Source organism: Podarcis raffonei, chromosome 1 (genome assembly GCF_027172205.1).
Source record: "Podarcis raffonei isolate rPodRaf1 chromosome 1, rPodRaf1.pri, whole genome shotgun sequence".
NCBI lineage: Eukaryota > Metazoa > Chordata > Lepidosauria > Squamata > Lacertidae > Podarcis > Podarcis raffonei.
The window spans coordinates 47460306-47476772 of NC_070602.1; the positions used below are offsets into that span (position 1 = coordinate 47460306).

The 16467-nt window shown below is 45.2% G+C and overlaps 1 protein-coding gene and 1 long non-coding RNA gene across 4 annotated transcripts in view; one reads left to right on the forward strand and one right to left on the reverse strand.

Annotated features, from left to right (window-relative positions):
• GALNT16 (polypeptide N-acetylgalactosaminyltransferase 16) overlaps positions 1-16467 on the reverse strand; it is a 142192-nt gene that overhangs the window by 31628 nt on the left and 94097 nt on the right. For all 3 annotated transcript variants that reach the window (XR_008330024.1, XM_053385044.1, XM_053385041.1), the window contains exons 4-6: positions 8850-8917; positions 4287-4352; positions 1347-1468 (exon numbers count right to left, since the gene is read on the reverse strand). Coding sequence is in view for 2 of the 3 variants with exons in the window: in XM_053385044.1 (XP_053241019.1) it covers positions 1347-1468; positions 4287-4352; positions 8850-8917 (256 nt within the window). In the remaining variant the exon portion in view is untranslated. The remainder of the gene's footprint in view (positions 1-1346; positions 1469-4286; positions 4353-8849; positions 8918-16467) is intronic.
• Positions 1415-4523, forward strand: LOC128412197 (uncharacterized). Its single transcript, XR_008330035.1, has 2 exons — positions 1415-1581; positions 3757-4523. It is a non-coding gene; the product is annotated as an uncharacterized LOC128412197 (long non-coding RNA).

Sequence of the window (16467 nt, forward strand, 5' to 3'; positions counted from 1 at the left end):
AGGCTCCAAGCTTCCCTCACAGAACATCAGTACCTGGGAGAGGAAAGGGCTGGTAAATATGCCATACTACCTGTAGCGCAGATATATAAGCAAACGTGTTTCTTGGCACTGAAACAGGCATGCACCTGACAACAAAAAGGTAGGCCTGAAATAGAGAAACTCAAACACAATAAACTTCTTGAAATGTCTGGACTCAAATCCTCCTCTGCTGCTGAGCTGTCCGGGCACATTTCCTTCCGTGCAAGAGCAGTCAATGAGCTGCCACTGCTATTGTTGGTCCTGCCAGCAGCATGATTTTATGAGCAAATATAAAACAGACATTTATGGGCTACTGAGAAGGAGGATTTATTGAGCCAAGGCTTTTTAAGTCACCAGTTCTAAGGTTTCACCTTCTTCCTCCCTTTGGCATTAAGCTGAACATATATGTAATTTGCATCTATAGCAGTTCCTCCCACCTGCCTCCTGGGCCCTGTTAACTACCTAAAAGCTTTCCCTCCTCTTTTCTTGCCTTCCTGAGGAGAAAGCAGGCCTTAAATGCGGCAGGGAGGTCGGCCCTCCCCTCCCAGCTCCGAAACGGCAGAGTTTTCAGCAGCACCGTCACATCCTTTCGCTGACCCTCTTGGCACAGGCAGGATGAGAACTGCCAACTCAGCTGAATCGTTTTTTCTCTCCATCTACCCTGGGGGCTACCGCTCCCCCCCCCACACTCCCAAATGAACGCCACACAGTGCATTATTTATTACACAACTCTGGAAAAAGGACTCCCATATTAAGCTATATTTTGGTGTAACGAATGCATGTGGGGAGAGCGAATTCAGCAATAGGAGATAAGAGGCTGGGAAGCTCTGTTTTCTCCCTCTCTCATAACTCTAGAGCTCAAGGACTTCCAACGAAGCTGAATGTTGGAAGATTCAGGACAGATAAAAGAAAGTACCCCTTCAAGCAGCACGACTATGGAACACGCTCCCATGGGAGGCAGTGATGGCCACCAACTTGGATGGCTTTTAGAAAAATTCATGGAGGAGGGGACTATTGATGGCTACTAGCCGTGATTCTGCTTGCACTGTTGGAGGCAGCAATGCATCTGAATACCAGTTGCCAGGAGCCACAGCAGGCGAGAGGGCTCTTGTGCTCAAATCCTGCTTGCAATTTTCCCACAGGCATCTGGTTGGCCACTGGATGCTAGACTAGATGGGCCTGATCCAGCAGGCTCTTCTTATGCTCTCTTTCCTATTTGCAGTGACAATAGTCAGGCCCACTGTCACAGGCGTCAGGAGCTGGTAGCCAGCCAATAGCAAAGAGGGTGGTGTGAAGCAAGGGCAGCAGGCCAGGCTGCCCACACTTACCTCTTTCACTCTCTGAAGCATCGGCTGCAGCCATTCGCTGTTGACTTCACAATGGCTGTCCAGAAAAGTAAGGATCTCGGCTGCCGCTGTATCAGCACCTCGCACACGAGAACGGATCAATCCTGGAAAAGTGTAGAGAAGAGAGCTGGTAGCATAAAAAGGGACAGTGGAAAAGAAAAAGGATGGAACTATTTAAGTCGATACGGCCCCCAACACTGAGCCTGAACCCAGACTGGTAAGCATCTATATAATCAATATCATCTAGCAGTGCTTGCAGCTGAATTGACACCTCCCTTCTGAGCACCTTGCCCAAGAAGAGAGTATTAACACTGGAGTGGTAGTTGTCAGTGACCTCTGGGTCCAGGGCAGGCTTCCCCCACTTTTTAAAGGAGTGGACACCCCACCTAAAGGGCTGCAGGCAGCACTCCTTCATGCTACAAAGCATCAACCATCCCCTGGACCCAACTGGCCAGTCTCCCTTGGCTAGCTTGAATCAGCTAAATTGGGTAAAGGTCAAAAGAGCAGATGGTTGGCCAAATAGCCGCAAGTACTTTGTCCACATCATCAGCTGCAAAAGCTGGAACTGGCCCCCCTAAACCAGACCAGATGGTGCATTGGATGTCCTTTTTTGGACCTCTCCCGACCACAGCATTTTAAGCAGACTTGCAAGTAAGCAGTTTGATCCCCTTGAACATTCTCTTTATCTAGGAGAAGAAGTAAGCTTGGTATGGCACCCATAGACTTGAGGACAGGTGGGGAAAATTACAGGTGTCTGGTTTTCCTAAAGCATCATCGTCCTGACATGGCTGAGACATGCAATTATAAGCGTCTGCATTGCAGTTCTTTTTGCTCTGCTCTTGGCTTACTTTACCATGTAGTGCACCTATCCCTTTGCTCACAGTTAGGTTCATTCAGGGGCAACCAGGCCCTGCACAGGGATGCTTTGAGTGCCATAATTCTCACACCTCCCCCTCCTGCTTCCCCCTGTTTTCCTCTCACCATGGGAAGCACGGAGCTGAATTTGAAAGGGCAGTTGTGGTGACTCCTTTTTAGAGATGTGCAAAACACCCCTGAGAAATTTCACCTGTCTTGTTAAAACCCTTTTAGCTTCCCTCAAAAAACCCTCTTCGGACGTTTCACCACAAAGTTGCATGGCATTTTTGTTTTCCGTTGTTAGGGTGAATGCATCTGGGGCAATGGACCCATTAGGATGGCCTTATGGATTCAAGCGGCCTCCAGATAACCTTGGGAGATTTTTTTAAAAGCTGATTTGGCCAATTACTTTTACTGCAATCTTGGGACAGGAAGTTGACAGACGGCTGACACAAGAGTTCTCAGGCATACTTTTCCCACCTGCCAAGGCACAGGCCTCACCATGGCTCAGTAGAGTATTCTGTACAATGAGGCAACAGGGATGACAGCTTGAGTGCAAATAGAGGAAAGCCTGCGACAAATCCATCTGAACACAGCTTAGAGGCCACTTGAAGACCTGTTCCATGGTGATCTTTCTTCTTGACCACCATTGTGTCTGTGCAACCTTATCCAGTGGAGCTTTTCTGAGCTTTAATAACCTATTATTATTATTATTATTATTATTATTATTATTATTATTATTTATACCCCCCCCATCTCTGGGCGGCTTCCAACAAAATATTAAAAATACAATAAAAAACCTAACTCTCCTTGCTTGGATTGTTACGAATCCTCAGGCCTGTTGCAACATTTCTGCAGTGTTCTTTGTGGACACAATCGCTCCCCTCCGCTCTGACCTTGACTCCACTGAAGACAGAGTCAGTAGCAGATGCATTGTCCTCTGGTCAGGTTTTATTGGATTAGTTTCAGCTTTTAAAATCCAAAGATGTAGACAGAACACGCAGATCTGCACATACCACTTTATCTCAGTCTGACCTCTGTTCCTAATTCCTAGAATTAATAAACTGGGAGAAAGGGATGGCCACCTTGTGGAAGATAATCTATCCTTAATCGAAGCGGGTCTTTGTACCATCTAGCCCTGTGGTTGGAAACCTGTAGCTCTCCAGATGTTGTTGGACTACAAGTCCCATCAGCCCCAGCCAATGGTCATGAAGGATGGGCGCTGTGGTTCAAAAACATCTGGAGGGTCACCAGTTCCCCATCCCAGCTGCAGCAAGACTATTGTTAACAGAAGCCCTCCTTGGATGAATTGGGGAGCAATATCCAGTTTATTTTCTAGCCAAGTTGGCTGAACTGTATTGGGGCCAAATCTACAGTTGCATGTAGTGCTTCCCATATCTAGACCCATTTCCACCTGATTCCTAACTAGAACTCAGGACTGAGACTCTCTTAGTTTATTATCTGTGCAAGGGGAATTACCAGGGAGTGTAACTCTGCTGATTCTTTTGAACTTACTGTATCTTTTTTTATATCACAGCATCTTTCTGGATCAAGAATATGGGATAGGAATAGGAAGCTCGGCTTTATAGTAGTTCTGCTCCTAATTGCTGGAAAATTCCAGCTGATTGCTGTTCCTCCCCCATGTGCTTCCCTGTGGAATACAACAGACTTCTATCCTTTCCATCATACTTCTTCACAGTGAAACCACTGGGAGAAGTCGTGCTGAGTTTTGGAGCGGATTTTTATCAGTATACTGATGGTGCCTAGCTCTATTTATCTTTTCCACCTGAATAAATTGTGGTGCTTTTTTTGCAATTGAATCACTGCCTGAGGTTTGTAATGGGCTGAAATGCGAGTGAATATATTGAAACTCAACTCAGACAAGACAGAACTTCTTGCTGGCGATGGCTCTTCATCAGATGGTGATGAAACTAGATATAGGAAAGGGACTTGGTTGGTTCAGAGGAGGAGGCCGCTGTATGCCCCCCAACACCCACAAGTGTTAATTTGTGCTACCATTGGGTCCTTCTAAAAGTGAACGATTCTTGCAAAATCTGCCATACGCACCTTCTCGCCGACTGTTGCGAAGACACTTGACCTTTGGTATCTTGGTAAGGAGCTGGCAATCCTCAGCTGAAGAGAAGAGAAAACAGTTGGCGCCAGCGCCTAGTTTGTTTGGCATCGACATAAAGCTGCAATTAACTCTCCCTATGTGCCTCAACAGAGGGCAAAGCTTTGCTTTCATTTACGATATTAATCAATTTGTTGATCCCAAAATAAATGGCTTTAATCCCATCGCCTCAAGTTATCGCCCAAAGACGTCTGCTTACCACTCAGCTCCTCCTCCTCTGCCTCAAAGGTTTTAGTCAGCATTTGTAAGATCTGTGGAGGCACACTACACACTACACTGCAGCCATGGGCTGCAAAGCCCAGCAGATCCTTCTCCTTCTCCAAGCTCCTACAGAAAAGGGAGAGCTTTAGAGCAGGAGAGAAGGGAGTGCTTAACCTTTCCTCTGCCAGCCTACTTTCACTCAAATTTCCCTCCCAGCGAGGGGAAGAGGAGAATAGTTAGAGGGGAAACAACTGGCAAGGGAAAAGTTAAGCACTTCCATTGCCACTGTGTCTTCTCTGAAGCAAATCGTCCTTTCCAGAGGGCACTTTACAAGGGAAGAAGGAACTATGGAGGCCTGGTTTTATGCTGTGACGTTTGTGAACAGCTGATACCACAGACAGCATACGCCTTAAGGCAGGAGGTATCAGCTTTTCGGAGGCCCTGGCACATTTGCAAACCAGAGAAACTGTTGTGGGCACCCCACACACCCCACAACCAAGCATGGACTGCAACCTATTCTATTAGCTACAACAGAGAGCTGCTTTAAAACCCAGCTGCAGGCAGGAGGGAACCTGCCTCAGGATATAACAACATGGAACATCACAAAACATGTGTTTCGCAAACTCATATTTGGAGGTTAATGGTAAAGCAGGGAGGAGAAACAGCATGGAAGAAATGGCGGGCTGATTTATCCCCAAGACTCCAAACACACATTTCCTTTTTAGCTCAGCCGACTCCAGGGCTGGAAATATGCCTGGCTGTGGAGAAAATGGGGGAAGGGAATCAGCAGAATCAGCAGGTGGAGGAAAAGTTCAGCTTCCCTATTCACGCCCTGACTTTCCCAGGCAAATGCCACTCTGATCCCTGCATCACCATTACAAGACCAAGAGTCAGGGTCCATGTGTTTGCTCTGTAACATGTAGCTCTGCCCATTGACCTTTAGGAGAAACATGAAAGAGATTTATGGCAGAGGCACAGGCTGGATGCTAAGAAAAAGAAAGGGAGTGAATGCAGTGAAATGAGAAAAGAGTTGAAAGAGGAGCAAGACATTCAGACTCAACTCTTTTATCTGTCAAGATAAACACAGCAGGACATATCATATGGCTCTAATGCGGAGCTGCCAGTCTACATCCCACATAAAATGAAGCACACTGTTGGATAGGATAGCTATTCTTGGATGGCCGTAATGGGATTAGACAAATTCAAAGAGGATTAGGCTACCAATGGCTACTAGCCACTATGTCTGTGTAGTGCTGAGTGCAGTAAGGTAAAGATAAAGGTACCCCTGACTGTTAGGTTCAGTCACTGATGACTCTGGGGTTGCGGCGCTCATCTCACTCTATAGGCTGAGGGAGCCAGCGTTTGTCCGCAGACAGCTCCCGGGTCTTGTGGCCAGCATGACTAAGCCGCTTCTGGCAAAACCAGAGCAGCACACGGAAATGCCGTTTATCTTCCCGCCAGAGTGGTACCTATTTATCTACTTGCACTTTGACGTGCTTCCGAACTGCTAAGTTGGCAGGAGCTGGGACCGGGCAAATGGGAGCTCACCCCGTCACGGGGATTCAAACCGCCGACCTTCTGATCGGGAAGTCCTAGGCTCAGTGCTACCCACGTCTCGTTGGGTGCAGTATGTGCCTGTAAACCAGTTGTTGGGAATCACAAGTGGGGAGAGTGCTGTTGCACCCAGGTCCTGCTTCTAGACTTCCCATAAGGATCCTATTGACTGGTCTGAGAAAAGGTGCTGGACTAAATGGACCTTTAGTCTAACCCAGCAGAGTACTTAAGTTCTCTCCCATTGGTTCAGCTCATTCTGGAGTATTTAATACAACAATACTGTAGATGATACATATATTTCAATGGCTGACCACTGAAAAATAATTTCAGAGGTCTTTGGAGAAAAACACACCAGAGACAAAACTTCTCTTCCTGTTCACCACTTTGATACTCTCTTACTACCCAGCAACAGCAGTGTTTTTATTGTGTGCTATTCTCCAGGCTTTGAGAAGCCCCTCGCTTATCATCTTCCCACAGCTTCAGTATCCTGGCAAGACACACAAAGGCTACCAGCCAAAATACTTTTCTTGGCACTTCTATCCTGGAGCTTCTCCATTTCTATAGCTTCTTGCCACCTGAAATATTGCTCTGGTGAGGGCAGTTTGTCAGGAGCTGTATTGCTGAGATGCAGTGACAGGAACACTTGATTAAAGGATACTGAGATATTGCTGGACATGTGCTCAGCAAGGAAATCCATGTACAAAAATAGCCCATGAATCCATTTTAGGTAATTCACACTCCAAGAACACAGCAGAATCCCATTCCGGTTATATTAGCAACATCCATTTGAGGGGCTTCATTTGAGATGCTCCCTTCATAGGTCTGATAGCAATCCCCAGAGAGCATATGTTGATAGGTGGTTTGGAAATACTGCTCATGAAATGTAAATAAAAATAATGCTTAGAGAAAGTGGAGATTTGGAGAGTAATTCTGTATCTGTTTGGGTACGGTGCTTTATAATTGTATTGTACATGAAAACAATGAAATGTGTTCCAAGACTATCAAAATGCAGCACGTGCACAAGTGAATTTCAGGGTCAAGGTATCTGTTATGGTGTAACATGGCATCTTCTGACACATCGAGGAAAGCGAGGGAAGTTAAATGACCTCTTTGGATTCCCTGCGAAGTCAAACCTCTGGAGAATCACAACGCCTGCTGTGGCTGCAGAGACCATAACTTCTAACTGCTGCCTCCCATGTTGTTTTCTCTGCCAAGGCAGTGTATGTTTTGTAAGCCTGGGCAGTGTGTATGGAGGTCCTGGGCTGCCCAGACTACAAGACCCCGCTCTCAGCCTTGCTGATGTGGTCCAAAGGAAAGCAGAGCAACACATTTGGCACCAGCTTGGCTGCAGGAGTCGCCAGAAGGAGGCATTCAAGGCACCATCCAACCGTCTTAGGAACTGTTCTCTGGATTTGTGCAGGGTGTACTCCTTAGCCTTCCCTTCTCCCACAAGGCAGCAGGTACAGATTATTCCTCAGGGTTTACTCCTGAAGTCTTTCTCACAAATGAGTGTAGCCACAAGGCAGCAGAGGTTTAGTATCAGTTTTCCTTCTCCCAGACGGGCTACCTTCCCAGGTTGACGAGCCCCATCTTCCCCTTTGCCTGCTGCATTCCCAATGGAAATCCTTCCAGCTGAAATTAGAAGCAGGAATTCTTCCATTGGTGCTAATAGGAACTTTCCTTGCAGGGCTAAGAACAACTGGGGAGGGAGGGCGGGAGGAAGATTTTCATCATGACTGGGGGGTGGGGGTGGAATTAAACCTCCCTTCCTGTGTGCCATGGCCCCAATGAACCCCCCCCCCCTCCTGCTGTTAATGATTTGTTTTCTCTCTCTTTTAAAAACAGACATGGGCTTGTATCCAATGCAGTTTTAAGTAAGCAACTTGTCACTGCAAAGGTTTCTGCTTGCACAACAGGACTTTACCTGCTCTCTTTCCCCATGCACTCCCAAAATTTGTTCCAGAGGGTTACAGAAAACCTCAGAACAGACTTAAGGGCTGCACAGGGGAAGGAAAGTCCCATGGTGCACATGGACATTGTTGCATTAGCAGGGTGGTTACTTAGTGCTGCCTTGGATACAAGCCATGATTGTTAATGACACATTTGGCCCTCACTTTGGTTTTACAAAAATTGAAGAATTGAAATTTCCTAGCCACTTGTTTTTATTACTGGGGAAAGTCACTTAAAAGTCCAGCTTCAAAGCTGGAACAAACATTATTCTCTTGTGCTATTTTTCTCAAGAAAGGATAGTGCCTCTTGCAGCAGAATTCCAGGCACTTATTGTTCTGGGATAGTTCTGCTGTATGAAAACCTCAGCAAGAATTTTGTGGATAACAGTCTTAGTCTGCCAAAAACACAGTGCAGCATACATTATCTCCTCCCCTTTGAACCTATATAATTGGGGCTCCTAGCTGTGCACACCACTTGTTATACTTACAATAATGACCCACAAAATGGTGGTTAATGAAACCAAACTGAGCATTCTGGCTTCCTGGGCAGGACTGTCACACTGAGAATCGACGGAAAGACACCATAACAAGAAAAAATTGGCTAGTTTCTTTTCCTCAGGTGGAAATTAAAACAAAGCGCAACAAAGCTTTGCTCCTGCCTTTGTTCTCGCTCTTTTCCTCAGATGAAAAAGTGAGGAAATATCCTGAGTGGAGCAGAAAAAATGTATACAGCCACATGAAAATGAATAAAAAGGAAATAAGATAATTAGAGAAACAAAGAAAAGTAATACTTACGATCGGAGCTGAAGTCATCCACTAAAATTATTTCCTGAATTAGGTTGACAGGAGTGCGGTTCAGAACACTAAAATGAATAACAAGAACATCAATTAAAAATATAAGGGTTTGCCTTTGATATTCTAAATAAAATAAGCCCTCTTTAATAGTTCTGATCCGCCAATGATCCCTTTCTCACCTGCAAAAGGATGCATTTTTCTGAGAGCTGTTTCAGCAGATTAGACAGCAACAATTGCCACTTCCCATGAGTCCCCCAGGAGCAGTGGTTTGTGGCCTGGTGTAATAAGGCAGAGCCGGGCACCACCTTCCCACCACCCTATGTGGCTGTTGAAGGGGAACAAGGGCCCCTACTCCTGTGGCCCCATGAGTTCACAGGAACCTGCCTGTTTGAATGGGCCAATTGTGGCCACCCATGGGGCATGATCACATTGTCAACAAAAGAGAGTCACAATAAAAGCTGATAAAGGGGTCCTGGAGGGAGTCCTCATCCTGATGCCCAAATGGGGGCTGATGGGCCTTGGCACCCTGCCTGAGTAGTGGCTCTGGCAGGATCACCCTGATTTGATGTACGTCATAGGGTCCACCCAGGTCCACCCAGCCAAACAATCAGCAGTCAGGCTGACTGATTCAGGATAAATAGCCAATGCCTATGTCAAAACCTACTTACATCTGTGATCAATACAATTATAGCCTATTCGAACCCAATACTTTGTTCTGTGTTCATTCACCATTCCTTCCTGGGTCCCCGCTGGCTGTGTGCACCTTGCACCTGAGTCCACAAATTAAATCCTAACTCAAATGAGCACATTTTCTTACCAAATGTGTGTTTTCAAAAACCTGTTTGTTGGGGTGTCTATTCAAAATAATTTTAGATGTATACTTTAAAACCTGATTTTTGAAAAGGTCCTGTGAATCTTCCATATGAAACAGATTGAGTGCTTTTCCAATCCAGAAATTTGTGACTGCACATCTGGCCTTGTGACAGCAAATCCCTACCCCTCTTATCTTTTGCTTGAAAGGGAAAGTTGTGGTGGGGGAGGGAAGAGAGATTTAGGAGCACTGCTCATTCTGCAGATCTCTGGAAAAGGATGCCTATCTGTAGTTATCTATGTTGAGCGTGTACCCTCTCTGCTAACGGAAGTCATTGCAACCAGATACAAATATCAATTGCTGAACTATATTTCAAATCCCTGAACTCTGTTTCTTAATTCAAATGGTTGTTTGTTATGGACCCCTCCACATGCCCTCTTTACTGAGCATCCATCATGATTTGTGCTCAGGCTATTTGTGATGGTTATACGTGATTGTACTTTCAATATCATTTGCGTCTGCAAACATTTTGGGTTGCTCACACTGCTTCCTCTGCGGTATCTGCCTGTCCCATCGCTCCCTGCTAAAATCCTGCAATTTTTCCTTCCACATTCTGAGTGTTGTCTGGCTGCTTGCCCCACTTTTGATGTGTTATAGCACCAGAGTGCCCCTCCAGGTAGCAATAACACCGGGGAAGCATGGCAGAAAACCTAATAAAGCAGAATAACGTGTGGATAAATCCTGCATTAATGCACTATTGTTACATAAATGACACGCTGCGGAATATACCTACACACAAAAAACAATCATTCTGGAGGGGCCCTTAGTCACATTTCAATCACCTGTCTCCTATCAATATTATTCCCTATAGATCTGAATTCCCATTAGCAACTATGGGAGTAAAACAAAGGCAGTTAGTGTAGGTGATTAGCAGCCAAACCTAACAAATGAATATTCTTGCTAGTTAGAATGAGAAAGGGCTAAGTCCACAAAAGTGTACTGCTGATAGGCAGATACTAAGACCATAGAAACACAATTAGTAGAGAGGACTCTGTGTGATGTCATTACCCTTTCTCACCTAGAGAGGAAGGAGTATATAGTACTTCCTGTTCCTCTCACCCCTCCCTCTTCCTTTGAAGCACTGGATGCACATATGCCTCTGCTTGTTCCAGCCTTGGGCACATGCCTGAAATAAGTACAAGTATTTTGCTTGCACAATTTTTTATTGCTACTGTTGCTGCAATGCAATGCATAAAAAATAAAGTAAATTTTATTTTTATTTTTAAATTTACTTCCTAGGTTGTTTCCTGAATCTTTATAAGCTGGGTGTGAAAGGGGAACCAGCTTATTTCATAGCTGGACTTGCTCAAAACAAGGTTTTACTGCGTAATTCCTATGCTTTTAATTTTGCTGCCAAGGATGGGATTTTGAAAAGCTGTTCTCAACCCACATATGTGGGCGGCTGGATGGATAAATTGCAATTAATATATCCTCTCCTACCCATTAAAACCCATCCCACAGTTGGAATCTTCTCTCTTGTTCTTTGAAATGATCCTCTCTCACAGGAAGAATCCCACTTCCTTCTAGCATCACCAGCTCCTGATTTCTGAAATATAATCAACCTCTACGACATCCCAAAGACAGAGTTCTATCTCTCTCTCTCACTTGTCCACAAGCCTAGTGTCTATTTCTTATCACAGATGTCTCCATTTTCTGGGGCAAGTCATTCCTAGTACAATCTATGTGCACATAGTTCCACATGAAAAGACCGCCAGAGGAATAACTCAGGCAAGTCTTTATTCTTTTGGCTTCTGCTCCCCCCAGACCACACCACAAGGTGGAGATAAACGATACTGAACCCTTTTGTGGGGTTTCCAGAAAAAAATTATTGCAGAATAGGCAAATTTACATAAGGCAACCAGAAAGAATATAGCACTCTAGAGCAGAGCAGAGGAGCCATTTTGCCACCTGAAGTCCACATTCCTTTGTGGCCAAACTTCCAGGGGCTGCATCCCAGGTGTGAGCAAGGCCAAAACAAGGATAGGCCAAGCAAATGAGGTGACGCTTACCTTTGTATAGAAGGATAATGTCTAGCCTTGCAAAAGGCAAAGGTTTACGCACAAACATGCCTGTCCCCATCCTCCATTGAGGCAAGCAATGGGCATTATCAATGTTCAAGGTTATGTTGCAGCCAGACAAAAGTATTTAAGGAGGGCACAGAGTGGGGTGATGAGGGATGGAAGGTGGCCTGGACTAGGGAGATTCCTGAGGGCCAGACAGAGAGGCTTGGAGGGCCCCATTCAGCCCACAGACCAGAGGTTCCCCAACCTTGTTCTCGAAAAGAGTAAGTACAAAAGAGGTACAAAAATAAAGAAGTAAAATAAAATACCTTAAACAAAGCTAAAAACTCAGGAACAGCCACGCTTGCCTACTGTAATTTGCAGTTTGCACCCATTCTTTGTTACTAATGAACTCGTGAAATGGACAATTCTCCATGAAAGAATTAAGCACTAGGAAAAATCCCCCCTGTCATCACTGCCTACTTCACAGGGGTGTTGTAAGAAAAGCTGAAATAATGTAAGGATAGTGCTTTGAATACTCTTAAAATGTTAAATAACCACTTAATATTATTATGAGGGACTGATTTCCCTGAGACACTATGCGGGATGAAGTCCTGCAGACTGAAGTCCAGCTGTTCCAGGATATATCTTGGAGCAAGTAGCTGGGGCAGACACACTTTCACTGACAGAGATCTTCTGCAGAGCAAGCGAGGGGGTGGGGGATGCCAAATGAGCAAGCAGTTCATGAGAGACAGCTGCTTCTTGTGATGCAAAAGATGTCAAGCAAACAGACCGACAACCACCCCCCTGCAGAGGACATGAGACGCCAATGAGAAAGCTGTTCAAGAGGCCATTTAAATGTTTCTGGAAGACAGGCTGCTCCTGCACATCACACTTCAGGATCCCTGCCTTGCCAGAACTAGGGCTCCCAAAGGCACAAATACCTTAATGTTCAGCAACAGCAAAATTTCACACAATTTTTGCCTAGATCAGATAGTTGGAGATCTAAAACATGCTCCATCCTCAAGAAGTTAAGCACAACTCATTCCTTTGCACCCAATACCAACAGCAGATGCAAACATGTGTGCATTAATAGCAACACCCGTTGAGAAACAAGGATAAGTCCTCAGAGAGTGGATGGCTTAAGACAGTCCTTGCCAAGTAAATATTTCCTCAGAACAAAATCAGGTATGTAATTCTGAATGACTTTATTCTCTGTTTTTTTCACTTCTGCAAAAAATAAGGAGCCCCCTGACTCCAAGCTTCAAATCCATAATTTCAAAAGGGGTTGTCAGTATATACCGTACATTATTTCTCCTGGCAATTCCTCCCTATCTAGTCCAGCTTGCTGTCACACTAGAAAAGGGGAAAGGCTTCCAATGGCAAGATTAGTGAAATGTATTATTCCTGCTTTTCGTAACTTTAGATTCCAACTTCCATAGTTCCCCCAAGTTCTACATTTAGTCACATATCAACATAGCTATTTAAATTGCAACCTCTTTTGTCTGAACTGTGGATTATGTTCACTATGCAATTCATTAAACTTGGATCATAATAGATATTCAATGGTTGACAGCCCTTGGTACTTGCTTCCTGCATGATGTGTGCCAACGATTGCACAAATCAATGACTGTGTTGTTTATATGCACCTAGAGATAAAAGGCAATTAATAGCCAGACTTTCAAACCACATTTTCCACTCAAGGTTCTGGAATTGTATTTTTTCCTCCCCACCAGACTGCAGCTCATCAGGATAAGGCGGCCTGTTGTTTCCATGGTAGTGGAAGCTGGCCTATCTGGGCAAATGGGGCGCTGCCCCACCAACCTCAGTCTGCCCTCAGTGAATGCCCACATGTCTGTCTTCTTACCTGCAATCTGCCCAGGGGTGCCACTGGCTGTCAGCCACCTTCTCCTGGGTCTCAGCACTGCCTTGCAGAACTAAATGAGGATCAGCATGGGGACAAACCTAGAATTGCTTCCGCCTGTCATGGGCTCTGGCTACTGTTGGCCTCCCTGCTTACCAATCTCAATTCACAAGTTTGTTGCTTGTCAATCTGTACATTTAGACCAAATTGTATTTGCACTGTTGGTATGAAAGTGAATGACAAAATGCTAATACACTATTGGATCTTCTTTTGGGGTGTGTTGTTGTTTTTTGGACCAGTTTATGATAAGTCTAAAAACCTCAATTTGTGTTCTCAAAGCAGTGGGGATTTTTTAAATGTCTAATGATGTTAATGTTTTAACATCAACCATCAGTGTTGTTGTTAATTTATATAAGGTCCCAGAGTGGGTCACGACATTACAAACAATATTACAAAAATTCAAAACAACAACATTCCCCAACAGTAATGGCTTCCCCTCACCCCACCCCTGCCATGGGCCACTTGAAAATTCCCAAGGCTTTGGCAAACCGCTGCATGATTTTTCTGCCTATTGTAGCTACTGCCATGCCTTGTGCTAGATGCTTTGATTTTTAATTGCACTTCATTATTCCTTTTATTTCTTATACTGTATTTTATTGTATTACATGAGTTCCATAGAATCCCACAAAAATTCAAATTGTAAGTGTTCTTCACAAACATGCCAGGGGCCCCTTCAACGAGGTTTGTGATCCGTGGACCATGAATTGGGAACCCCTGGTCTATAGTACATGCCAGTATTGTGAGACTGATCACCATTCCCATTTATTTGTCCAATCCAAGAAGACAGGTCCTTGGTCACTGCTGGATCTCCTGTATTGCAGTCATAGGTGGCCTGCCTTCCCCACCAAGCCTTTGCTCCCTGCTGTCTCCCATCGGGTCTGTAATACATTGCTTTCACGCAACCTCCAGTTCTTTGGTGCTCGCACTGCTTTAAACTAATTGCCCCACATACTGGCCACTCATCAGCAATGAGGCTTCATCCCCGGCCAGTCCCACCCCATCCCAGTGCTAGTTTTTCTCTCTTTAGGCTCCATGCTCAGTCAGACCTACCTGGTGCTCCTCTCCCTGCATCCTTTATCCTAGCTTAGGCAAGGCCTGAGGCAACTGATGGACCTGGACCTTTCCTCTACCATCTGTGATTGGATTAAAAACTTTCTGAGGGATCGCACTTTAAACAGCTCAATCCCTTACAAGGACAGTTTTTTTAAAGGCCATAATTATTATCCCCATATTGTGAGGCAGAGTACAACTTTTCTATTCCTTTGACCATTCACCATTCATTGCAGCAGAAGTGAGATTCAAAACAAGGCCTCTGGAGTCTTAGCCGCAATGCTACACCTGGAAGTTTATTTTCAGACTTCCCAATTGCCCCCAGATTTCAAACAGACTGGTTGGGATCTCATCATCTTTGAAATAGGAGCCTCATGGGGCATCAAGCCACAACTCAGGCAGAGAAACTCATTAGCCGGTTTTATAGATTTTTGGCCTTAACGTTAACTCGTCAATCGGACTTCTTCATCGCTGCCATTCCCCAAAGTGAAACTAAACTTCTGTTTTGGAAAACAACTCTGTAATCATCTATAACAATTTAATTACATATAATTTTCAACAGGTGCTACTCGAATGGCTGATTAATCAAAATCAAATCAGCCCCTAATTGTCACAGAAGGCCAAATCCACCTGCTGCACTTTTGGAAGGAAAGCAGAATGGCATCAGAAGAGGGTGACCGGCCACTGCAAAATAGGCAGGCAGCACAATTTTTACACCATCACCTCCTTCTTGCCTGATTTTGCTGCGGTCCTGTGCAGGCTTGCAAGAAACCAATAGTTGGAACAGAGCAGCCCTTTTCATACTTCAGGTACCCCACAGCACTTTACAGTAATTACTTAGTGGTATGGACTCCGGCTGTGTAGGCGAAGGCAGCAGCAATTATACTCACAGTAATAATTCATGCCCAGCCTAGTGCATTCAGATCCATTTTATTGAGATACATGGCTTACCTCAAGCACCTTGAAAATTAAGCCAGAGTTGTTATTGTTTCTATTTCTATCAGCAAACCAAGAATAACAAGTGAACCTGAGCTAAAGGGAACTTTCTGTTTCTTGCTGGTCTCATGAAAAAGGCACAAACTGCTAAAGTATACATGAGCACCATGGACTCATGGTTTCATTCAAATATGCACAGTGCAGTGGTACGGAGGAATTAGCCCCCACAGAAACAAAATAGCGTGCCAGAAACTATTTCCCCACATGAAATGTCAGGTGGTACGGCCCCTTTTGCCATGAGAGGATGTTATGGGGTCCATGGGGAGAGGCTCATCAGAAGCAAATTGTGTTCCAAACAATTATGATGAAACAAAAAAAAAGGTCTTATTGGTTCTCATTTGTTACTTCACACTGGTGAAGCTCTAATGTAAATAGGACTCTGTGGCTAAAACCAGGCCCGTCTTTAGCATATGCAGCGCCGGGGTGCAAAGGTTCGCCCAGTGCCCCCAAATTTAGGGCAGACTGGAATGAGGGAGGGAAGCCTGCACCGTGGTGGGTGGCGGGTTCCCCAGGCCCAGGCGGGAAAGGAGTGCACACTGGAGGAGCAGGAGGCGGAGAAGGAGGCGAAGCAAACCCCCCTAGTGCCAGGGGAGGTGAAGGAGCCTGTTGGACGGGCGGGTGAAGGAGCCACCACTTCCCAGCAGGCGGGCTCTGCGGGGCAGGGAAGGGAGAGGCTGAGATGGGACTCTGGCCGGCCCCGCACACCACCATGGCAGTGTGTCTGCTTGTATTCCCTTTTCTGTTCCTTGATGCTCTTGTTCACTCACTTCGCCTCCT